The 27,161-nt window shown below is 32.7% G+C and overlaps 2 protein-coding genes across 2 annotated transcripts; one reads left to right on the top strand and one right to left on the bottom strand.

The window, feature by feature from the left end:
* Positions 1-2,371: 2,371 nt before the first annotated feature.
* LOC134230821 (uncharacterized) lies at positions 2,372-11,338 on the bottom strand. Its single transcript, XM_062712679.1, has 9 exons — positions 11,250-11,338; positions 10,090-10,244; positions 9,446-9,701; positions 9,236-9,304; positions 8,044-8,769; positions 5,564-5,706; positions 5,208-5,343; positions 4,123-4,268; positions 2,372-3,117 (listed from the first exon to the last, which is right to left on the bottom strand). The coding sequence occupies exons 1-9, from the start codon at positions 11,311-11,313 to the stop codon at positions 2,638-2,640; spliced, it is 2,175 nt and encodes a 724-aa protein (XP_062568663.1). The 5' UTR covers positions 11,314-11,338; the 3' UTR covers positions 2,372-2,637.
* A 996-nt stretch (positions 11,339-12,334) lies between these two features.
* Positions 12,335-17,233, top strand: LOC134230820 (chromosome-associated kinesin KIF4A-like). Its single transcript, XM_062712678.1, has 2 exons — positions 12,335-12,458; positions 14,449-17,233. Exon 2 carries the CDS (start codon positions 14,471-14,473, stop codon positions 16,568-16,570), a length of 2,100 nt encoding a protein of 699 aa, XP_062568662.1. The 5' UTR covers positions 12,335-12,458; positions 14,449-14,470; the 3' UTR covers positions 16,571-17,233.
* The last annotated feature ends 9,928 nt before the right edge of the window (positions 17,234-27,161 follow it).

Genomic DNA, 27,161 nt, shown 5'->3' with positions numbered 1-27,161 from the left:
TCCAAAAAAGTAAACTGTTAAGGAACATAATATCAGTACATGTGATGTATATAAGTACAAAATATATGTACATTGTTATAAATGGCACTATCAAAACAATACTTTGTAGCCATTTTCACCTTTCAGTCAAAGACTTCCTCTTCATCCATTCAAATATACACTCCAATTTGTTTAACATTCAAAAAGAGCAAATTTTTACAAAACTGTATTTCTGATCAAAAAGTGACAACAAATTACTATTACTAATTAGCACTCTGCTTCAAAGTTGTACAAAGTAACTTGGGAAATGTATTACTTAGGGATGGCAATGGAATATAACTGTTTACTTATTTACCAGCAGCTTATTCCAACTGATAAATTGATTAATTGTATTCCACATTGTATTTGTTGTTTCAAAATGAACATGTCTTTTTAAAGCATCTTTCTGATATTATTATTCAAACTAGTGATGTATTGAATCAAAAAGGTTTTCTTTATCAACTTACAGAGGAAACAAGTACAGGAAATGAAAATAGTGTGTATATAGTTTCTGTTTACCTAATGTTCAGATTTTGTGAAATCATTTTGGAATTGGAATCTATATTAAGATTTTGTTAAGTTCATGAACAGTTAAAAATATCAGGAAATTGACTGGCATATTCTCCAAAAAAAAAAAAAAAAATAATCAAAACCAAAATTTTACAATTGATTAAATACAGTACCCAGTACCCTATAGTAACTGGTTATTTCAATACATGTACCGGTAGTTTCCAATCCTTAGAATCAATGACATATACTTTACATTGAAGGAATGAATTCATCAAGATTTCCCAAAACACACAATTTTCTGGATTTGACAACATATTTACATTATCCAAGCGAGATTTATATTGAAACTTGGAATTTGACCAAACTTTACTGGTACATGTATTCCAAAGTTCAGAAACATCAAAATAGCCTTGAAATTTGATTAACATGAAAATGTGCAACTTTAACAAGAATCCTATATGGGTACATATTAATACATGTATACTCATTTGTTTTCTGAAAGGGTAGGCTTCGAGAACTATCCCTACACATCTATATACTAGACATGAAAAAAAAAATAACTGACTTTATAGTCTTAGTTTGTTCAAAAATAAAATTTTAAGTAACATCTAAAAATGAGTACATCTAACTTTTTTTTATCACAAGCATATCTGACCTTTCATATATACATGTAAAAAACATGCAATGATTGTATAATACAGTTTAATATACATCAAGCAGTCTCTACAAAAATAGTGCAATTCATTTAATGACATCAAAATATAAGCAAATAAAATAAATCATTGTCAAGCAGAAAAAATGAAAATCTTCTTCAGTTTAATTGTTACTTTTTCCTTCAAACAATACATTCCATTTGTTGCTATTGTTATACTTATTAAACAGTCTTGAGAATATACAGCTAAAAAATATGGCAACATCATCAGCAAACTTCTCTAAACTGCTTGTTTGACAGAATAATTTAAATGTTGTACTGAACTTCTAGGCAAATTAATTTTCTACAAATTGTATGAAATAAAATTACATTCAAACACTTGGCATCCATACAATGGAGATTATTTTGTCACTTAAGTAAAATTCATTTGGTATCTGCTCTTTTAGAACATCATTTGTTCTACATTATGTAAAATAATTACTATTTTGAAAAATGTGAATCTTTAAATAACAAATTTCTTTCTTGATTTAACCAGATCTCATATTAAGGTCAGACGATACGTTCCTTAAAAATATATAATTTTTCCTAAGAATTTGTTATTAAAGTATATGTACTTAAACAAGTTTCCTCACAAAAAATTAGGGTATGTACCTTACCAGGCATTTGGACACGATACCATAGGGTCATATTTCTTAGAAAACCCTTATGGGTAATCTTCTGAATGGCCTATATCACAATTTATGGTGTACTTATATTTAAAAATATTTTGAAAACAATGTAGAAATCAGAAGAGAATGACAAATATGAATATTTTTTAAATAACACCAATAGATACAAAACAGATATTTGAGGAATGTGTTGTCTGACCTTAAAGCAAAAAGGCATTCTTTCTCAGAGCAGTCTACATGTAATGTTAAGAATTACCATGATTACCAAAATTATACATTTCTAATTTATTCCCTTGCTTGATTGCCTGGATATATGCTGATTCAAATAGTATGGTAGTTTAATTAAAATAAACTATTTCTTCACTTAAAAATTAATGGAAAATTCTTATAATACACATACTTCTCTACAAATTATGTTTGATGCAAACTTTTGTTCTGTATAAAAACATTACACATACAATTTTTTGAAATTTCTTCTCTGTACAAAAAAAGAAGTAATACTACATACATGTATATAACTACATATCATAACTGTACAACTTATAGTATCAAAAACAATCAATCACTGATAATTGAATCTATAAGTACAATTTTATATACAAATGAGATTTCTGTATGAGGTACAAAAAGGTGATTAAAATTTTATAAATGACATACAAAATTTTGTTTGCTCCCAGAAAAAATGATTTTATATTGCAAATCAGTAGCTTATCTACAAGGCAACTTTGCTTTAAGCAATATTTTTTTTTCAGATCTAGTCAAAAAAACAAAGGACTTTTGATCCACTTGCTATGAATTCACTGCAATATTGACTCCAAACGGCACAATAATTTTGCGAAGATCGTCAAGGACAGGTTTTTGATCTTGGTCGTCCACATCCTGAACTTCACTCAACATGTCTCCTTGGTTTTCTCCTAAGTCCAAGGGTTGATCCATCTCCAGTTTAATGTCCACTAACTCGTCAAGGTCACCTGTCACCGAGATAGTGCTACTGTCCGAATCTGATTGACCCTCCACATCGATCGACCGCCGCGACGGAAGAATGGTTTGTTCCTTGCTCTTTCTCCTCTGACGTTCTGGACTCCGCCTGTACGGCTTTGTGCGAATTTTTGCGAACTCTTCGACACTTAGCCACCGTATTCCATCAGCAGTTAGGAGTTTTCCGTGCCTGGTCTTTAAGTGTCTTTTGTATGTATTTCTGGTTTTGAATCTTTGAGGACAATCTGTACACACAAATGGAGTTTCTCCAGTATGCCTCCTCAAATGTTCCTAAAAACACACAAATCACCGAATTTTGAATCTTTAAAATCAAAAATTAAATAAATCCTATCTTAAAAAATTTAAACCAAAGTAAAGGTACAGCTTATCAGTATTTAACCTTCAGACAGTTTCAATATGAAAAAAAATTACAAATCACGACAAAGTATGCCACACCTCTTACTTAGCTGACACAAAGCAACATTTTTAGATGGCCATGTACCGGGTATGCATATTCATAACAATTTGAATTTATGTTCTGGTGGGTAGGTGTCAATTTTTTTTGCCAAATATTGGTATGAAACATAAATTTTGTACATTTTCATTTCAACCAGAGATAATCTACCTAATAATTTGAATACAGCGAAACTCGGTTATAACGAAGTCACTGGAACCTATGAAACTACTTTGCTTTATCTGTAATTTGTTATATCCGTATAAGAAATTCATTAAGTTTATATAGCTGGGGATCCAAGATGACTTCGCTATATCCGTGAATTTGCAATATCCATGTTCGTACTAAACGAGTTTTAGGCCATAAAAAATTGAAATCTTGGTTCTCAGGCCCGCGCGCATCCGTTTTGAGGTAGCCGCATTGCCGATTTTATTGTATTTTTGATAAAATAAAAAGTTGGTATTGCGGAGACCAATCCGGGAAAAAAATTTCCGACCTCATTTGTTTCGTAGTTTAGTATTCAAATATCACTTCCGGTAGCCATTTACAATGAGATTTTGGCTACTTCGTTTGAAAATACATTCGAGGACATTACCTACGATGTTTACACGCTGTTAAGCAATGGATAAAGCAGAAATTTTGACCAGAAATGGAAAGTATATCTGTGATTAAAAAAATTATCTTTATGTTAAAGAAAATTTGGAAATTAAAATAAAAAAAAATACCTCCCTCATCTACTTTATTGCCAATAAAATGAAAAATAAAATGCCGCCCTCCTGCATCTGTTTTGGAGTAAATTGGCCTGAGAACCAGGGAATTAAATTTAGATAGCCTTACTGTACCTTGAAATGACTGGGATGTCTAAACTTCCGTCCACAATCCTTGCAGGTAAATCTGCTTTGGTTGTTGTGGATGAGCATATGGTAGTTCAAACTATGCTGCCTCGTGAATGTGGTGTTACATATAAGGCACACAAATGGTTTTATTCCTGTAAATAGAACAATATATACTTTTTAAAAATTTATTTTTTTTAATTTGATGGCAACAATGGTAGCAAGATTAGGCTTGTACCAATAACGGGGCCTTTCCTTCATCAGTCTCCATTTGATAAACCCTTGAGAGTAAAATTGGATAGTTGTACAGTAATTTTAAAATTGATATCAAGAACGAATGAGGCAAAAGAGTTGAAAATGATGTGAAAGCTTCTTATAAACTACATAATGTATTCTAAATTTTGCAAAGTTCTAAATGATCAAATTGTATTTGAAGTGTGTACAGGAAAAGAGATCAGATAAGGGGAAAAGTTATTGCACATTATAATTTAGCAACATCTTAAAGTCAAAGGAACTAAATATGTCAAGCACCAAAGACTTGTGTTCTGCCATTCCATTTAAACTACAATGAAGGATCAATTTGTCATTCCCTGATAGAAAGATTGGAAGTAAAACGCTTTAAAAAAAAAAAAAAAAGAAGTCTGTGAGCCAATGCTCACTAGTAATACCCCCGCTCTGATGTGAATATACACTCTCATGTTAATTTACAAGTTCAATTACGGGCAGAGGCACAGATAAATAGGAAGTTGAAATCAGATTCATATGAAAATAAATCCAACCATATGGCATGCCTCAACAAAGTAAGTGCAAGAATTTCATGCATCTGTAATGAGTAGATGCTAAGAAAACTGCGCCGAAGCAGGAAGTTGACATCGGATTTGAACAAAAATGTATACCACCTTATGGCATGCCTCAGAGAAGATCGTGTTAAAATTTCAAGCATTTGCAATGAGTAGTTGCTTAGAAAACTGCAATGAAAATTTGTTTCAGACTAACAGACACACAAGGGTAAAACAGAATACCCCCTCTCCTTCGGAGTGGGAGTATAAAAAGCTCTGCATGCCTTACTGATATATACATGTGAATCCACTCACCTGCATGACTTCTGTAATGGTACATAAGAGTAGCACTAGCAGTAAAAGTTTTGTCTTTACAAATTCTGCAATACAGAGGTTGCTTGTCATCCTTCTTTTTCCCTTTCAATTCTCGGATACATTTCAGTGCTGCTTTCTGTTTGAAAACAAAAAAACCATTGATGCATATTATACGTGTAAAATAAGCCTTCAAAACAATATTCTGATACATAAATCATGTTTAATTCAATAGTTAAAACTCTCAGTGATAATTAAGATATTGTTATAAAAGGATTTGAACTTCAATAAAATTTTGCTTTACCTGAACATATATAATGAATATTACGTTCCTGTATGGACAATTTTTAATCACTAACCCTTTCCCATTCCGCAGATCCTTCTTTGTCTACTTTCCTTCGTTTCCTCAACATACTGAAATCTTCATCATCATTGTACAACTCGTCATCTGCTATTCTTCCTTTCCATGCACCAGGAAACCGTGGCATGGGTGGATAAGGGCCTGCAGATAAAAAGTATCTCTGTTTCAATGGTTTAATCTATTAAGCTTGTGTCGATCGTCCCCATGAACAACAGTTACTTACTCTATTAATATTATACAATAAAGGCTAAAGATTATCTTGTTTTTTCTTTTCAAAATAAATATAAAAAAATCTTTTTTTTCTGTTAACTTGACTAATTCCAGACATTGACAGTATTTGGTGTGCAGAATAACTACTCTTTGAACTATAATTTTGAACCCCAGTCAGCAGTGACTCCAACTTAGACCAGAAGTCTCTGTCGAGACTGTAGCTCTACTGGTTTATACTTAAAACAAAGGAAGAGAAAAGTAGCAGTTGGGACTTGAGACTTTAAATCAGCAATAAATAGAAAAATGATCCTTGCCACTCATCAAAATAAAAACCAATGCACAGAATTATGTATCTTAGTATAGTCTACTTGTGTGCCAAGTTATACTGAAATCAGACCAAAACTGCAGGAGGAGTAGCATTTTGAAAGAATTTCACAGAAATTTCTATTTTTAGTAACCATGGCAACATTGTTCATTGAAATCAAAAACCGATGCACAGAATTATGTATCTAAGTGTAATCTACTTGTGTGCCAAGTTATATCAAAATCAGACCAAAACTGTAGGAGGAGTAGCATTTTGAAAGAATTTCAAAGAAATTTCTATTTTTAGTAACCACGGCAACATCGTTCATCAAAATCAAAAACCGATGCACAGAATTATGTATCTTAGTGTAGTCTACTTGTGTGCCAAGTTATAATGAAATTGGACCAAAACTGTAGGAGGAGTAGCATTTTGAAAGAATTTCACAGAAATTTCTATTTTTAGTAACCACGGCAACACCGTTTATCGAAATCAAAAACCGATGCACAGAATTATGTATCTTAGTGTAGTCTACTTGTGTGCCAAGTTATACTGAAATCGGATCAAATCTGTAGGAGGAGTAGCATTTTGAAAGAATTTCACAGAAATTTCTATTTTTAGTAACCACGGCAACAGCGTTCATCGAAATCAAAAACCGATGCACAGAATTATGTATTTTAGTGTAGTCTACTTGTGTGCCAAGTAATATTGAAATTGGACCAAAACTGTAGGAGGAGTAGCATTTTGAAAGAATTTCAAAGAAATTTCTATTTTTAGTAACCACGGCAACACCGTTTATCGAAATCAAAAACCGATGCACAGAATTATGTATCTTAGTGTAGTCTACTTGTGTGCCAAGTTATAATGAAATTGGACCAAAACTGTAGGAGGAGTAGCATTTTGAAAGAATTTCACAGAAATTTCTATTTTTAGTAACCACGGCAACACCATTCATCGAAATCAAAAACCGATGCACAAAATTATGTATCTTAGTGTAGTCTACTTGTGTGCCAAGTTATACTGAAATCGGATCAAATCTGTAGGAGGAGTAGCATTTGGAAAATTGTTTACAGACAGACAGACAGACAGACGGACGGACGACGGACGCATTACTATCGCATAAGCTCTTCTGGTCTCTGACCAGTAGAGCTAAAAATGAGGTTATATATGTACATGTAGTTACTGTGAAAACACTGATTTTCTTTGAGGTTTAATTTTTCTTTTTTTTTTTTTCATGGTATGAAAAGTCCTCATGGTATGAAAGTCCCCTAAAAAATGTTAAAACTGCAAATGCATGATTGTCCAAGATATCATGACTTGAATAACTTTGAATAACATGTAGATGCTTGCTATCAATTAACATTTTTTAATCTCTACTTTTACTCTAATAACCAGCTCTTCTTTTGAACAAACTTGAACCTCCTTACTTCAGGAAATTGGTCCTTTGAAGAAGTTGAAAATGTAAAATCTATAAATAACAACAGACATAAGATGGATAAACTTTGATCAGAAAAGCTCTACCAAGCCTCTGGCTTAAGTAAGCTTTAAAAAAAAAGAAGCAAAATGCATTTTCAGAAACAAGAACCAATATCTAACTATGTAACATTTTCTGATTTTCAATGAAATGGAATGTATTAGAAGTATTTCTAAAATATTGAGGGAAAAAAAAATAACAGTAACAAACTGAAAACAAATTGTGTTTTCAGGTAAAATCACCAACTGGAAAATGAAAACAATCTAAAAAAAAAATACATACCTCAGATTCTTTCATTTTCTAAGAGAGGGTTCTCTTTACAACTGATTTATATCAAATCACACTAATCAATAAATATGGTCAAACTTGTATCCCAAGATGGCAGTGATATTTTAGTATTTGAGCGAGTTAACTTTTTCTGACTGAAACTATATATATCCAGATTAATCATTAACACAGAACAGGAAAGAAATCATAGAACATAAGATCTTACGTTTTCCAGTGTCTCCCACTTTTTCTGTTCCTTCTACTAGGTTGATCTCTTCTTCAGGATTCTCGTCAATAATCTCTTCTGCACACACGATTATCGTCTTTGACGCTTCATCTGTACTTGTCCCACTGCTGGACAATTCATCCATGACAGACACGTTGCCTAGACACAGGATAGGCTCCGCCTTCCTGTTCGGGGTGATTATACCGGTTTTCCCGTAAAATTGACCGTAGTCAGTACCGTCATTTATCTCTTCCTCCTCAGTCTCGAATACAATGTCCTCTATTCCTTTCTTCTTACCAAATATGGTCGTGTAGCCGTGATCATGATGAGGCTGAGTCCTGCTCAGTAACTCGATAATGAATTGCTCATTCTCTTCGATCCTTTTCTCTGTGTCGTCCCCGAGATCGCTTTCTTCCGCGCCTTCCGCTGCGACTGCTTTGGTGGTTTCTCCTTTCTTATTCATCAGTTTCTGCTGTAACCGAGTGGATTGTTTGTGTGCATATTTTCGCAGCATGAAGCTCCTCTCTGAGAAGTGCTGTTGTATTAAGCTTTCCTTGTCGTTTCCGTCCACTCTCTCCAGTTGTACATCGGCCTCGTCCACTAATTCAGTCTGGTCGGCTGGGACCTGAACATCGAGTTCCGTGTACCTCTTTCTTTTGGGTCTACTGGTTCTGTTGTACACATAGTTCTTGCTTCCTGTGGGTTTCTTTTTGGGTCCCGAGATTTCTATGTGAGTAAAAACATGTTTCTGTGTATGCTTTGTTCCAAATAATATATTGTCAAATATTTAACATTTTTGAAATTCCACAAGTGTTGCAATTAAAAGGACATTCAAAACTAAATAGGATCAGTGTTTGAAATGACTGGGCACCCTATACACACAATTTTTGTTGCAGGCGAACAAATTTTCCATAAACAAAAATTTTTTATAATTGATATATTTCTTTCAAATCATCAAATAATATTAGTAGCAAAGTGGAACAAGCAAACAGGTCAAATTCATCAGTTTCTAGGTTGGGATTAAAGATAATGTGATCTGTCCCCATTCACATTATTGCTAAAACGAACATTTATTTTCTCGGGCCACTTGATTTTTTGGCAGGGTTGACAACTTTTACTTGCACTCAGCTTGCATGTCTAACATACTTTACAGCTAGTTTCAAACACTGATATGATTGCAATAAAAAAATACCTTTTTGCCTTTTTTCTTTGACATGTACTGGCTCAGCAACAAACTGTTCCATGGCTTTGTTCTTAGGATCTAAAAGTACAGATGTTTCCAATAAAGAAATTTACAACTTACAACTACATGACTACGTCATCAAATTATAAGTAAGACAAATCAATTATTGGAAAGGCCAGATTCAGAAGTATGCAAAGCTATTGATAATGGTACATGTACCTTTCTGTTCTTTAAGCAGATCCTGAATGTGAGCATTTAGATGCTTCTTCATTCTCAGCCTGGCTTGAGTTTCATTACCAAAACTCTTGTACTGGACCTCGCACTTCTCTGGCATGAGAGCACAGGTGAATATAAAATTTCTGGTGATTTCATTAGATGTTAACTTGGAGAAGAAGTTCACAAGACACCTCTCTGAAAGAAGCTGGATCTGCTCCAAATTGAACAACTCCAAATTCTGCACATTTCGCTTTGTAATCTGAAATATATTTGTTTCATTTTAATAGATATTTATGCTTTAGATGTTGACAATACAAGTTTTGCAATAATTACAATCTTAAATTAATCAAGTATGCCTCAAAGCTGGATATAATTGAAATAAATCACAAGTTCAAAGGCATATATATCAAACGAATTTCATTGTCATTTATATCAAGATTTTAACAAAACATTTTTTTCTCCATTTTTTAAAACATTTAATGAAAATTAAACAATTATAATCAATCAATGTACTAATCTATCTATCAATATACTGGCTTCCCAGTAAGGACCCCTTTACGTTTAAGTTTTTTTCCATCAAAAGATAAACATGCAGAAGTGTTTTGCAGTGCTGTTGCAATGTCCTTCATCAAATCGGTAAATATTACCCTTTTCGCAGCAGGAGATTTATGCTTGCTTCCTGCAGGTTCTTTCTCCAGTGTAGCAGATGCCACCTGTGCCAGGACATCTAATGACATGTACGAACTGTCCTCATCTTCAGTTTCCACTTTGATCTTTCTCTGTCTGAGTGTTCTATCAGAACCTACCAAATAAAAAAGAATGTTTTCTCACACATTTTGAAACATTTAAATTTTTAGCCAATGGTAAGAGTATATACTATTGGAAAATCAATTTTTTTATTGAAAAAATCAATAGAAATGTCCATTTTAAAAACACTTACATAATCATTCTACAAAATCATGTCTATTATCATATTGTACTAAAATGTAATAAGTTTCATTGAAACTGACTTAATTTTGAGCCAAAAATGGAGGTTCAGGAAAAGTAGGTAGCATTTGAAAATAATTTTTAAAGTAGTTCTTACATTCAAATACTGCTCGGCAATAATAAATCCAAGAAAAAGAATTTTTTAAGAATGAAACATTTGAAACATCACTTGTCTCAAGAAAATATGTAAATTTAAATCACAAAATATAGTCTTTAAAAATTACTTACTTCATTTTATAATATATTTCTCAGATAATAGAAAATAAAACCATTCAAAAATAAAATTACATTTAACTTTTTTTCCCAAACTTTTTTCTTCAAATTTAATGTGTAAATAACTTTGCAAATGTCAGTGTCTTGTAACAATTTTATAGATTCTTTTTATGTGTGAATAGTGTTATTTTCATTTTCTTTGCTATATGAAAATTATTTCTTTTTTTCATTTCAATATTTCTAGCATTAATTTTTGTGTCTATTTATAGTCAACATAAATTGATTTCTTGCCGCCATTTTGAAAGCGTCTGCCATGCCGAGTAAAAAGTTTCTGTTTAAAAATTGTTAAATTTTCATATCAATAGAAACAATAATTCCATCAAATGAAGAGAATAATAAATGCAGTAATGGTTTTCAGACATGACGAGCGTTGTTAACGATTCGTTATGCTACAAGAACTGTCTATTCTTGAGTTTTGTGTTCCCTTGTTACAATAGCAGCCGACAACACCAACTCTTTTGTTTACTCGTCAAAATGAAACAGAGATACCCTTCCATCTTCTGGATTTTATCAAAATAACTATCAAAGACTCTATATATTCTATTACCTGGAGACACCGTCTTTTTAGATTTCTCTTTGGTCAACTTTTCTTTCTGTTTTGGTGTCGCCATTTTTCGCGCACCTTGCAACTCGTCTGCTAGATCCAACCCGTTACCCAAATATAAGTATCATTAAAATAGTTTTCATCACATTTAAATGAACAAAAGGTTATTGAAAATAATATAACACTAAATTCAAACATGACTTTAACAGGTTTAATTAAGTTTTTTTTAAAGTAAAAATTAAGAAATACGATATTTGAGTATTGGGTAGAGTTGAGGTGTCCTGACGATTCGGTCCTACAACGGTTCAGTCCTATAATTGGTTTTATATCCAACATATTGTATATGTATACGCTTTATTTGTCATTTTTATTATGTATTTAAATTAATTAATTGATTTATTTATTTATTTATTTTTCTTTCTTTCTTTATATTTTTTTAATTCTTATTATTGAGTTATTTCAAATTTCCTTTTTAATTTATTTTTAGTTGATGATTAGAGCTTTATTAAATTATTCCTTTGTAATGTTCATAATTATGTTCATTTCACAACATTCTTATCAAATTTAAAAAATTTTCACGACATGTTCTTGCACCTTACTGATAATCAGCTTGCCTGAGATTATATAGAGGTCAAGGCCGATGTCAAGGAATTTTACCTCTGATGCACATGTTAAAGCAACAATGAAAAGTTCTTATTTGCATATTTCTATTTGCTCTTTTGGTTTGTTTTGATAAAATTATTATCCTCTGAACAAGTGTCTCCTTAATGAAAAGTTAATTTGAATTTACATAAATGAATTAACTGGACAGGTCGTGGGGCATCAATTTTGCTGTTTTTGAAAGGGTGAACCTTTGAAAGGATGTTAAGGACAATGTAAAACGGCCACTTCATGGAGATCAAAAAGGTAGATATCAGGGGGTGACCTTTTGTTGCGAATTTTGCAACATATTTTCGTATAAAAGTATTTTATTACAAAACTGTACAATTTTAAAAATATTATTGATTTCTATTTAATATTCTAGACACATTTGAACAAATTTGTATTTTTTTTTTTTTTTTTTTTTTTGTAATGATGGAAATTCACATTCGGACCGAAATTACTGTGGTACGAGACCTACGAATCACCTTATGACGTCATCAATATTTGTGTATTTACAAACACCTTGGAGAGATAACGCGAAAAGCCAGTAATTCAAGGAATGTAGAATAGGTAAATATCGAATGATCTATTTGTAAAATTATCAAGTAGTTCAGCAACATCTGTTCTAAATGATGCTTTCCAAAAACAAAGATTTAATTTATGAATGCATAATAAAAGAAAGTGAAAATGCACCATTTTTCAGGAATCCAATATTTCGAAATCTTTTATGAGTGTTTATAGGCCTAAATATTGTTTTTAAAATGTACAATCTCTATTACATTCCTACCATAGTCCACAGATGCCACAATGTATGCCTATGTGACAAGTATGTGTGATTTACAAACCTGTAACTCACACAAAACTTGAAAACATTCCTCAAATAAACTCATGCGAGAATACCTATCGACACGTGTTATATTACAAACTAAGTAATATTTAACACCCTCTATACAATTAAGAAAATATTTCCAGATAAATATTTATTATATCTTTTTAGCTCACCTGAGCCGAAGGCTCAAGTGAGCTTTTCTGATCACATTTTGTCCGGCGTCCGTCTGTCCGTCTGTCTGTAAACTTTTCACATTTTCGACTTCTTCTCAAGAACCACTGTGCCAGGAATGATGAAACTTATGGGGAATCATCCTCAGGTAGTCTAGATTCAAGTTTGTTCAAATCATGACCCCCGGGGGTAGGGCGGGGCCAAAATGGCCGACCAAAGTTTTACATAGAAATATATAGGAAAATTCTTTAAAAATCTTCTTCTCAAGAATGACCAAGCCATAATTCATCATATTTATATGGAAGCATCCCCAGGTAGTGTAGATTCAAGTTTGTTCAAATCATGACCCCCGGGGGTAGGGCGGGGCCAAAATGGCCGACCAAAGTTTTACATAGAAATATATAGGAAAATTCTTTAAAAATCTTCTTCTCAAGAATGACCAAGCCATAATTCATCATATTTATATGGAAGCATCCTCAGGTAGTGTAGATTCAAGTTTCTTCAAATCATGACCCCCGGGGGTAGGGCGGGGCCAAAATGGCCGACCAAAGTTTTACATAGAAATTTATAGGAAAATTCTTTAAAAATCTTCTTCTCAAGAATGACCAAGCCATAATTCATCATATTTATATGGAAGCATCCTCAGGTAGTGTAGGTTCAAGTTTGTTCAAATCATGACCCCCGGGGGTAGGGCGGGGCCAAAATGGCCGACCAAAGTTTTACATAGAAATATATAGGAAAATTCTTTAAAAATCTTCTTCTCAAGAATGACCAAGTCATAATTCATCATATTTATATGGAAGCATCCTCAGGTAATGTAGATTCAAGTTTGTTCAAATCATGACCCCCGGGGGTAGGGCGGGGCCAAAATGGCCGACCAAAGTTTTACATAGAAATTTATAGGAAAATTCTTTAAAAATCTTCTTCTCAAGAATGACCAAGCCATAATTCATCATATTTATATGGAAGCATCCTCAGGTAGTGTAGATTCAAGTTTCTTCAAATCATGACTCCCGGGGGTAGGGCGGGGCCAAAATGGCCGACCAAAGTTTTACATAGAAATATATAGGAAAATTCTTTAAAAATCTTCTTCTCAAGAATGACCAAGCCATAATTCATCATATTTATATGGAATCATCCTCAGGTAGTGTAGATTCAAGTTTGTTCAAATCATGACCCCCGGGGGTAGGGCGGGGTCAAAATGGCCGACCAAAGTTTTACATATAAATATATAGGAAAATTCTTTAAAAATCATCTTCTCAAAGATAGAAAATCCATGGTTGTTCATGGGACTACTCTTGGATTTTACTTTTCAATAATAAACCAATTTATACTTTTACTAGCCACAGTGCTCAGGTGAGCGATGTGGCCCATGGGCCTCTTGTTTAAAGTTAATATTTGATTTAAAAATGAAGCTTAGCTTATACTCTACCAGTGGGGAAATCATTCATAAAAATGTGTTATTCCCCAGTACGGCAGTACCCCGATGAATTTCATTATATAAAATTCATTTTGCTAAAGTAGTCATTGTTCATTATTCTCCTCTCTTTATTTTTCAAGGTGCGGTTCATAAGCTGCCATCATGCCAGAAAGTGTACCAATTAAAGTGTGTGGACGATGTCGGCCGCTGACACAGGAGGAGGCAACCAAAGGGGTGAAAAGTGTAGTCAAATCTTCTGGTGACAAATTACTGATTGAATCGGGCGGAAAGGAGCATTCTTTTTCTTTTGATGGAGCATACGCCAATGATGTTAGAAATGAACAAATCTACAAAGAGCGGTGTGAACCAATTCTACAGAGAGCATTGGAAGGATTCAATGTGAGCATCATTGCTCTTGGGTCAACCAATGCTGGAAAGACTTATCTGATGTCAGGTACTGAGGGTGATCCAGGAATTGCGCCCTGCTTCATCAGAAATCTTTACCAAGCCATTGGAGAGAGGAGCAACAAGGAGTTCTTCATCACGGTTTCATACTTGGAAGTTCTGGATGAAAAGATGAGTGATTTGTTGAACCCTCATGTAAATCAAATGAAGATCCGCCATCACCCTCATAAAGGCATCTTCATTGAAGGTCTGTCAGAGATGGTGGTTCACAACTGGGAGGAAATGAGCCAGCTTTACGAGCAGGGGACCAGAGTTAGAAAAATGGGGGCCAATGACATCAGAGCCAACCAAGCCAGGGCTCACTCAGTTTTCACCATCACTGTCGAACAGAGAACTAGACAGTCCAGTAAAGTTGGCGTTAGATCCGTTATTTGTCTGGCGGATTTAGCCATGGGAGAGGCAGGAGGAACCTCAGATACTCACATTGTGGCTGGTCTTCAGGGCCTTATGAATGTCCTCAGTGCTCTGGGAGGTCCCAAGAAAGGCAGCAATATACCGTACAGAGATTCCACAATTACTCGAGTACTCCAGGACTCGTTTGGTGGTAATACGGTCACCCTGATGTTTGCTGTTGTCTCACCGGTTGACAAAGCTCACAAAGAGTCACTGACCACGCTTCAGTATGCTTCCTATGCAAAGTCGGCTAAAAACCACGTCAAAGCCAATTTGGACGAAACGGCAGAAATCATTGCGGATCTGCGGGAAGAAATTGCAAAGTTAAGAGATAAAATTGCTGCAACTTCCGCACCTAGTAGGGATGATGTACACAAGCTTGAAGATCTAGTGCAAGATTTACAGATTGCTAAGATGTCAACTTGGGCTGAGAGAGAGAAACTGTCCAAGAAATTTGAAGAGGAGAGAAAAGTTAATTTAGCCAACAAGGGAATTCTGGACTGGGTTATGGATAACATGAAAAAAGGAAACAAAGAAATTCAGGAAAAGATGCTGCTTCTCCAGAAGGAAAAAGATCAAGTGACTTCACAATACACAGAAAAGAGGAGAGTGGTGGATGGTTTGAATGAAGAGCTGCAGAAAAAGATTGCTGAGTACTCAAAGTATCAGGACAGTGGAAAATTAACTGATTCTGAAACAAAGAAAAGGGTCACAGCCATCCATGAAATCAAAGAAAAACTGAGGAAGGAATCCGAAGGGTTAAAGCAGATCAAATCCCAGTTAAGGGATTTAGCTGAGAAACAGAAAGAAGAACGAGACGAAGTCAACTCGCAAATGTCAGCGTTGAAAGGAAGCACAGAACTACGTCAGCAAGTGGAGAAGGAAGAAAGGCTGAGGGTAGAGAAGGAAAACAGAGCCATGATAGCAGATGAAGTGGAGAAGATGAAGACCGAACTAGAAACAGAAAAATCACACATTCAGTTGAAAGTGACCGAAAATAAATCCCACAGTGCTCAAGAAGTTGCCCAATTAGAAATCCAACTGGCGGAGATGAAATTAGAAAAACCAGTTACAACCATGAAGATACAGCTCTTGGAGCAAGAGAAGGAACGTCTGATCAAAGAACTGGATGCGGTTTACCAGGTACATAAAGACGAGCTTGAGTTTCAGAGGCTGCATCACCTGGAGACGTTTAGGACATACCGGGAGATGTTTGAGGAACAGAAAGCGGCGTTGGACCAGCGATACCGACATCTGCTGGAGGACGCCATACAGGACGCAGTCTTCCTGTCCAGCAGGAACAATGAACTCCAGGAAGAAAGTCAAAGTCTGCGACAACAGAATGCCGAAATGAGGGATTCCATTACAAAGCTGGGTGGACGCCTCCCAAGTCAAATTGCATGACATTTTCAGTTTCTTCTTCTGTGATCATGAAAAACTGTGATAAAGATACTGTCATCCTTCCATAATTATAGGTACACATTATGTATCTTCTAATCCAAGCCATTTCTATTATTATATATAATGTGTTAGTTAATTTGATTTTTTAATTCTGTACATCAATGAGTTTATTACCAGGTAAATGCAAATGGTTATTTATTATACATACATTAATTGACAACCATGCTGGTACATGTACTTGATAGCTAGCACCTGAAAATTATAAATAAATTTGCTCATTCTATTTTAGAAATGCTGAAATATATGCATATTTGAATTTATTATTTTAAGTTAATATATAATAAATAAAAAGAATTGAAGTCATCTAATCAAAAATTTATGTCATTTTTCTGTTCATTTATTCGAAAGCAAAAATATCTTTAATAATATTGATTGATTGAGAACTAATACATGTATACCGTAATTAATGTTTTTTATTAGCTGGAATGGCATGAAAGTTGTAGGTTTAACAGTAGATCTGTTTAATTGAAACTTACACTTGTTAACAATTTTGTTATTTTATAATAATTATTAGACAGCAGGATCTGTCTTAAGATGAATCCGTCCTTTGTATTTATTTCAATGTTTGAGATAGCTAGTTTTTTCCTTAACTTTTTTTCCTTTTTTTCTGTCATGTATATAACAACAATTTATCATTTTTCTTTAATTGGTTGTGTAATTTATATTTTATTAGTATTCAATAATATGAATTTTGAAAATGAACAAATTGTTATAATTGTTGATAAATTTTTATTTTCATTTTACACTATGTATAACAATTATATATATTTATATATTATATATTTATTGATTAGGTATGTGCTAAAATATATATCTATTATTTTCATTCGGATAAAAACATTTACTACTTTCCAAATGTTATGATCTTACATGGATTAATAAATAAATGATCCTAATGATTTTAAAGTGCAATCTACTTTTGTGTATATTAATATGTATATTGTTTCTGCATTTTGTTTACAAATATATATTATTTAATAAACCTTTCATTCTTCTATTTATCAGAGGATTTTTTAGAAATCAAGACAAGGAGTCACAGTAATATATTTCATGTTTTACTAGTGTGTTACGAAAATAATTTTTTTTTAATTAAAATTATTTTCTTATTTTTATTTAATTATTTGAAGCACAGGCACTTGTTTCTGAAATAAATTTTTAACCAAAATTACATTGTATATTAATAATTATTATAATATGGGTTTTAATTAAAATTTATTTTTGAAACAAGTACCTGTGATTTGAAGCATGAAAAGGATAGTTGTTTCCACGAATAGGATGACTGCACTTAAGGATACACGAAATTTGCGACAAAATAAACTTTCATAACAAACATTTTCTTTAAATTGCTGGAATTGATCAACATCTAATCTACAACTTTACGTAATTACAATAAATAAAAGTATGTATTTGCGAAGTACAAATCTGTTTTCTAAGGCGGGGGTCGCCACAATTTCCATACAATAATGAGGACGCCCATTTTTTTACTGATCGTAGACAAGTCAGCGCATGTTGTCTATTGTTCTCCTTTCAACAGTAATTGTATATTTGCATTAATAATGTTGTATTGAAAGGCGATTAATAGACAAACATGTGCACACAAGTAGACTACACTAAGAAAAAAAAAAAAAACTGCTTCATCGATTTTTGATTTCAATTGTAACGGTGTTGCTGTGGTTACTAAAAATAGAAATTTCTGTGAAATTCACCAAAATGCTATATCTTTCCTCAGGTAGCTTTGTGAACTTCAGTATAATTTCCACACATGTGATCGACTACACTAAGATACATAATTCTGTGCTCGGTTTTTGATTTCAATGAACGGTGTTGGCCATCGATTTAAAATGTTCTTTACTTACATTGATGGGCTAAGAGGTTTTATAAAATCTTTGTAAATAAAGTACTTGTACTGCCATACAGAATACATTGGAGATGGAAAATAGAGATCTCTTATTTTTTTAATACATGTCATTGTTATTTATCCAGTCTAATTTGGCACACAAGTAGATTCATTTCTTTCATCATTTTTGATTTCGATGAACGGTGTTGCCATGGACATTGGTTACTAAAAATAATTCCTGTGAAATTCTTCAATCAAGGGCAGGTAACAGTTTTGATCTGTTTCATTAAATTTTGGCACACAACCGTAGACTACAAAAAACATAATTTTGTGCATAATATTTTGATATCTACGGTGTTGCCATGGTTACTAAAAATAGAAATTTCTGTGAAATTGTTTCAAAATGCTACTCCTCCTACAGTTTGTGGCGGACCCATTATTATATAACTTGGCACACAAGTAGATTATACTTACATAATTCTGTGGCCGCCACATAATTTTGATGGCGGCAGCAAGTTTTTAACAAGTCGCAACTGCTACTTTTATATTCCTTTGTTTTAAGTATCCATAATTTATATGTCTCGACATAACACCTGGCTTCCTTATGTGCGCGCATGTTTTAACGTGTGATTTCAACAGTAATTGTATATTTGGGTTAATAACATTGTTTTGAAAGGCGATTAATAGACAAACATGTGCTAATGGTTTAAAAAAGAAAATAAACTGCTTCTTCTAATCTTACACTCGATCTTTCTGTTGTAAACAAGGGCTGTGGCACGTTAAATATTATAATTCATCATGTGATATCTTTCCTCAGGTAACTTTGTGAATACTAATTTCCTTCATGTGATCGACTTATAAGTAGCACGTTTTGTGCTAACTAGGACACTGTGATCGAACACGTTAAATAGTCAGCCATCGATTTAAAATGTTCTTTACTTACATTGATGGGCTAATAGGATTTAAAAAATTTGTAAATAATGTACTTGTGCCATACAGAATACATTGGAAGATGGAAAATAGAGATCTCTTATTTTTTAATGCATGTCATTTTTATCTATAAGCCAGTGGCTGTGTCAACATCCATCTTCTTAAACAATTTTTCAAAACGCTACTCCTCCTACAATTTTAATCTGATTTCAGTATTACTTGGCACACAAGTATATACACTAAGATACATAGAATAGTGCATCGGTTTTTAATTATAACAGTGTTGCCATGGTGACTAAAAATAGAATTTTCTGTGAAATTCCTTAAAAACGCTACTCCTTCTACAGTTTTGGTCTGATTTCAATATAACTTGGCACACAAGTAGACTACACTAAGATACAAAGAATAGTTTTTTTGATTTTGATGAACGGTGTTGCCATGGTTACTAAAAATAGAATTTTCTGTGAAATTCCTTTAAAATATATAAGTTTTGGCATTTCAATATAACATGGCACACAAGTAGACTACACTAAGATACAAAGAATAGTGCATCAGTTTTTGATTTCGATGAACGGTGTTGCCATGGTTACTAAAAATAGAATTTTCTGTGAAATTCCTTTAAAACGCTACTCCTTCTACAGTTTTGGTCTGATTACAATATAACTTGGCACACATGTAGACTACACTAAGATACATAGAATAGTGCATCGTTTTTTTTATTTCGGTGAACGGTGTTGCCATGGTTACTAAAAATAGAATTTTCTGAGATATTCCTTTAAAACGCTACTCCTTCTACAGTTTTGGTCTGATTTCAATATAACTTGGCACACAAGTAGACTACACTAAGATACATAGAATAGTGCATCGGTTTTTGATTTCGATGAACTTGTTGCCATGGTTACTAAAAATAGAATTTTCTGTAAAATTCCTTTAAAACGCTACTCCTTCTACAGTTTTTGTCTGATTTCAGTATAACTTGGTACACAAGTAGACTACACTAAGATACATAGAATAGTGCATCAGTTTTTGATTTCGATGAACGGTGTTGCCATGGTTACAAAAAATAGAATTTTCTGTGAAATTCCTTTAAAACGCTACTCCTTCTACAGTTTTGGTCTGATTTCAATATAACATGGCACACAAGTAGACTACACTAAGATACATAGAATAGTGCATCGGTTTTTGATTTCGATGAACGGTGTTGCCATGGTTACTAAAAATAGAATTTCCTGTAAAATTCCTTTAAAACGCTACTCCTTCTACAGTTTTTGTCTGATTTCAGTATAACTTGGTACACAAGTAGACTACACTAAGATACATAGAATAGTGCATCAGTTTTTGATTTCGTGAACGGTGTATGCCATGGTTACAAAAAATACTTTTCTGTGAAATTCCTTTAAAAATTTCGAAATTTCTACAGTTTTGGTCTGATTTCAATATAACATGGCACACAAGTAGACTACACAAAGATACATAAAATAGTGCAATGGTTTTTGATAAGTACAAACCAGTAGAGCTACAGTCTCGACAGAGACTTCTGGTTATTTATTCAGTCTAATTTTAGAGTCATTCTTATGATATTTTAGATCTGCCTCTCATACATTGTACATACATAATGTTCAATCAAGGGCAGGCAAATGTAAATGATCTGTATTAAATTTTGGAAAACTGTATAGACAAAAAACATGAAATTAGTTAATATTGCATATCTTATATATCTGGCTGCCACCAGATAATTATGTGGCGGTCGCAACTTATTATTTGGCAGCCCCCATATAATTTTTATGCTGGCCGCCAGATAATTTTTCTGGTGGCCGCTACATAATACAATATCTGGCGGCCGCCACTTATATATCTGGTGGTCATCACATAATTTATATGGCATCCTCCAGATAACACCTGGCTTCCTGATGCGCGCGCATGTTTTAACGTGTGATTTCAGAGGTGGATACAGTGTAAAAATTATAATAGCGACATCAATCAACCAAACTTGTAAGAGATTTATTATGAACCAACACTCCAGTCAACACTTCTAGTAGATATGTTTTTGCATAGAGCAGATTAATATTTGATTTGAATTATGCAAGTATTTGTAGAGTGTTTTGGTTATTAAGAAGCCTCATCAGGGGTCACAGAGTTTTAGGTGAGACCGTGTTATCTCATCACCTATATTCTTGTGTTTGCTGTAAGCTATGATTGGTTGAGAATTAAATAAAGTTCTGCATTTTGGATTTCTAAGAATGGTGTTCCAATATTTCAGAATTCGTTTTTTATCAATAACTTTTTTATCAATAAGCAGCGGCTGCTTGTCAACATCCATCTTCTTAACCCAATAACACTCACCTTTTGCAAAATAATTTATGTGGCAGCCGCCAGATATATATGTGGCGGCCGCCAGATAAAATATTTTTCGTACGTGGCACCAACGGGCTTCCGTACATATCAGCCTAAACTATTTTTAACATTAAATTGGGTGTCTAATTGACAGACTTGACAGACCCCTGTAGTAAATATATATAAAGAGTGAACTTCGGTTAAGATTTAACAGGTCGAGAAAACTATTTTCTGTGAGGTCAGAATAAATTGACATGTTAAGTGAGAAACCAACGTGACTGACAAATCAACCAATCAGCTCAATGAGTTGCATTATGGGTTACTACATGAAATTACATCATTTTTCAGAAAAGGCTAGTTTTTTATGCAAAGATGATGCATTTTTCCAAGCATTTTATATGATTAATATAATATGTACATTATTATCTACTAATCCCATGCTCACATTTACATACAAATGATTAACAATGATAAAAATTGAGTTTTCCCCACTTCAGTGTACAAGTCCGTTTGTTTACAGCTTTCTCTGTGCTGTACCGTCAGTGAAAAGTCAATTTCACATGACTGATCTGATCATGCAATAGAAGCTTATTTGAGGGTAAAATGCGATTGAAGGTAATGCTATGCTAATGATATAATTCATGCATTATGCATAAAATTAGTTTCATTATATAAGCATAATATAGCATTTTATAAGCATAAAATAAATTTCATTTGTATGAATAAGCATAAATTTGTCACTAGTTTTTTGCAAATGAAGCTAATTCTATGCCATTTTTTTTTTTTACAAGTAGCTAGTTTTATGCTATTTTTTGCAAATTTATGCTAATGATGCTAAGTTTATTTAAATGAAGTTGCAAATGAAGATAAAATAAGCTATTTCATCTTTTAGTATAAAATTAGCTTAATTTGCATAAATTTGCATAAAATTAGCTTAATTTGCATAAAATTAGCTTCATTAGCATAAAATTAGCCTCAATTGCATAAAATCATCTTCTACATAAAATCCTCATTTGCATAAATTTATTTACATTTAGCTTAATTTGCATAGCTAATTATGCTAATTTTTTTTTACAAATGAAGCTAATTTTATGCAAATTTATGCTAATGAAGCTAATTTTATGTAAATAAACTTAATTTTATGCAAATAAGGCTGAAAATAAGCATTTTGCATAAAATTAGCTTAATTTGCATAAAATTAGCTTAATTTGCATAAAATTAGCTTAATTTGCATAAAATTAGCTTAATTTGCATAATCTAGTATGCTAATTTACATTAATGAAGCTAATTTTATGCAAATTAAGGCAAATAATGCAAATTTATTTAAATGCAAATAATATATATATAAACGATGATTTTAATCCATGAAATTGATGTAATTTACATGTATGTATACATTCAAAAACAATACTTATATATTTTGCATAAATCTGAATGCCAAAAATAACCTACACTTGCAAAATGAATAAGCATGAATTCCGTCGTAAAACTTCGCATGAATGTTATGATTAAATTTGATTTGCATTAATTATCATGAGTTTTCAAATATAAACATGTTTTTAAATACGTTACCATACTAATAAACCATATTAATTTTAATTCCTAAATTTTCATGCATTAATATTATTATTCAAATTCCCTGAATTTTACGTAGGATAAAACATCAGATTTAATTCATACTTTATTCAAGTTTACGTTGAATTATCTTTATAGATTACTTCATTGTGAGAGAACAAAAATCGGATATAAATATTTCCAAAGCTTCAAAATTCTTATAAATGAATTTCGATTATTTTTAAATCATAGAAATATTCTAATAAATTCCTACAAATTTTCATTGATTAAAAGTCTTTATTTTTTCAGAAATACATTCTTCTATAGATGAAAAAAATAATAATTGTAAAACCGAATTAGTGATTCAAACTTTGAAAATAATTCAAGCTCTTAAATCAATATTTTAATTCAAACTTCCATACTTTAAGAACACAAACTGATTTTGATTTTTTAAGGTTAATAAAAATTATTTCTTATATATGAGCTTTAAAATAGATCCCTAAAACAAATTTTGCATTTGATCTCTTTAAGTTCGTAAGCTACTAGTACTAGTATTTATTATTTAGATTACTTAAGAAAAACAGTTTTAAAGTGCAGTATCTAACTCTTCAATTTTCAAAAATTAGTAGCATTATAGAATTTAACATTTAGTTTAAAAATCCTAAATTTAAAACACAACTTTTACCGAGAATATAAACTCCCCGAAACGAATTTATATTTTAATTTTCGATATTGTTTTTTGAAATATCTGTTGTTTAGAAAATTTAAATTCTGTACCGATTTTATCTGTTCATATTCTGAAATTTACTTCATTCTTTAAGTTCGTTAAAAAATTTGCAAAATGCTTTAATAATAATAATAAAAATTCCAGTCACCGCATGTAATCTTCTTGACCAAACGTACTAGAACAATTTTCACAATCTCATTACCATATTGCTCGGTATTCAGTGATTGGATGTCTGATTTCAATGAAATCAATACTACTTTGCATAAGAAATACAGAGTTCATCAATATCTCGATAATTATGGCCAATCACATTGAAGGACTGTTTACTACCAAGAGGGCATTTATACAAGAAACAAATTGTCAGTCAAAACCCGTTCTCTGTCCCCCTAAACGGATGATTCATATTTGTTAAAATTTGACAGGATTAAGTTAATTAATACGTATAGAAAATAAAACATGGCATTAGTAATACCATTCTACCATGAAGCGTTCTCAATCGAGTGACAAGAGTAACGGTATTCTGTGGTCAATGGATTGGCAAAGTGTGAAAGCTATTATTGTCTCAGGAAATATTTGAAACTTTTAACTTTTCGTTTCCCACATTTTAATGTTTTCATCTCCGACATTTTTTAGGGAGTGTTTTTCGGTAATAACAGCAGGATTGAAGAATTCACTCATGAAAAAAATCTAAAGAATAAATTACACTAGTATACTGTATATTACATTTATATCAAATATCTTGGAAATAAGTTCAGTGCAGTCAATGAAATATTAAAAGTAATGAAAAATTGCATGCTACTTGAACTCTTTTAACTTTACTTAGTATGTGCAACGTATAATACACAGATTTTTTATATGTTTTGATTAATATTTTGAAAAAAGTTGTTTGAAATATTAATGGAATTTAATGATAATTTCACAGAATCTTTGTTACACAGTGCCATTGTGCACCTTCAATTTTACTTTTTGATCTGAAACTTACTAGTATATCGGGACAGCCAGTGCAAAACGTTGACTTTGCCACTATAACTATATGGGAGGCGGGGGTATCTTTTCCGAAGACAAGTTTATTGATATTCATCTATGATGGAAGTTTTGATAAATGACGAATATGTATATCGCAAAAAAAATCATGTTACTAGGACGATGATAAGTTGTACTGTATCTGTATCTACAGACCAATCATTAGCATATGAAAGAGGGGGTATTTGTTTCTATATTCATACAATGTATTAATATGACATTTTAAAAATAAGAATGGGTGGGTGGCGGTCATAATACAACGTATGAGATGTATATCTTGACAGTATCATAACAACGGTCATGAAAGGGGGGGGGGTTTAAAAAAATTCAACTTACCTGAGAAAACTAGAGGTACTGTGAGCAATGAGCTCACTAAATGATAACCCCGCCTCCCATAATGTCCATGTGTTGCTACATATTGTTTTACGGTAATGTGTAAAGAGGAATAACTCGTCCTATCAAATGTTATCCAGAAGCTTCTATACTATATGTGACGTCATAGGTAAACATATAATGGCAATGTACATCTTTTGCTATGGGAAACTTAAAATACGTGTCGAATAAAAAAGTAAAATTGGAGGTCACAATGGCAATATGTAATAAAGATTCTGTGGAAGTTTCATTAAATTTCAGTAGTAAGAGGAGTTGCGGATAAGAGATAAAGCGTAACAGACGGACAGACGGACGGACGGAAATACCGATTACTATATACCCTCCCATTTTTCAAGCGGGGGGTATAAAAAGGGGGAAAGAATATCGTCCAAACTCGAAAATAGTATTTTAGGGAGAGATATCTAGAGAGGACGGGGTCTAGGTTTCAACTTCTTTCATAACCCTTTTTTCATTCAAACATTACCTTCATTATAATAACCCTGTTTGTCTTCATTTACTTTGTACAGTATTTGATACGGAATGAGCAGATCGACTGATAATAAAAGGGTCCCCCCCTCACACTTCATCGCCCGAGGAGCGTTGTATTATATTTTTCCAACCAATCACAGGCACTTGTTTCGTATACGGGGTATCCCCTACCTATATTTAAATATAATAGGTAGGGGATACCCGTATACGAAACAAGTGCCTGTGCAACCAATACCGAAAATATTCATTATAATATTATCCAAAATTTGTATTAGGTAATATCCGGAACAGCACATTCGACATTTATAGCATATATGAAAAGAGGCCTATGGGTAACAATTCGTGTGTAATTATTATTTGTATAAATCATCAGCTCATAAACGGACTGCTAATAAACAAGAAATTGTCGCTTATACTTGTAATGTCCAAAATCATAAGCATCAAAACAAACTTAGAATGATCTTAGGACAGGTATTATGTTGTCCTAAACTTAGTTAAACTTAGGAAAGTTCCTAAATTTAGGAAAGCCTCGAGAAACTGACTTCAGACGAGGACACTTCCTAAGATGTTCTTAGGACACACCGTAATCCTAAGATAGCTTCGTGAACATGCCTGCGGTACTATATAATGATAGTAGAGTGCCTTAATTTTTTTTTTTACACGTCTTAACTTAGATTAACATCCAGTCAAATAACAACAAATACGAAATTTCCAAAGCCCTTTTTCCGTCCTAAAAACATGTATCATATAAGAAAATTTAAAGAATAGAATAAGTAAGGCTACACAGCTACTGTTGTACTATATAATCATTATAGGAAGTAAAACTTGCTTTGTCTGTCCACAATTAAGGCCGGTATACACGATGAGATTTGCAGTATAATACAAGTATTATGATACTTTTGTATTATAATACTTTCTTGTACTCACGCTAATACATATCTTATAAGATTGTAAATAAACTACGTGTTTTCCCCGCCATAATTCTCTTTCTGTCAAGAAAATAAAAATGGAGGATGAGGCTCTGATAGCAGTGTCTATCATCGGACTATGCACTGCTTGATATATTCCACAAGTCCTCTTCCCCTTCCCATAAAACCACGAGTTTTTTTATGTCTTTACTTGTAAAGTTGGCCATTATTATTTACCATGTGCTTTTTGTAGTAATGATAAAAATAGGATGACCCCTGGTGTCATTAAATTTCATTGGTTGAAAGTGAAAGGTAAGTTAAGACTTGTATTAGGAAATAGAGCATTGCTCTATTCTTAAT

Source organism: Saccostrea cucullata, unplaced genomic scaffold, assembly GCF_032062105.1.
Source record: "Saccostrea cucullata isolate Sc308-1 unplaced genomic scaffold, CSIRO_AGI_Scuc_v1 ctg73, whole genome shotgun sequence".
NCBI lineage: Eukaryota > Metazoa > Mollusca > Bivalvia > Ostreida > Ostreidae > Saccostrea > Saccostrea cuccullata.
This window is presented reverse-complemented; position numbering and strand designations above follow the sequence as displayed.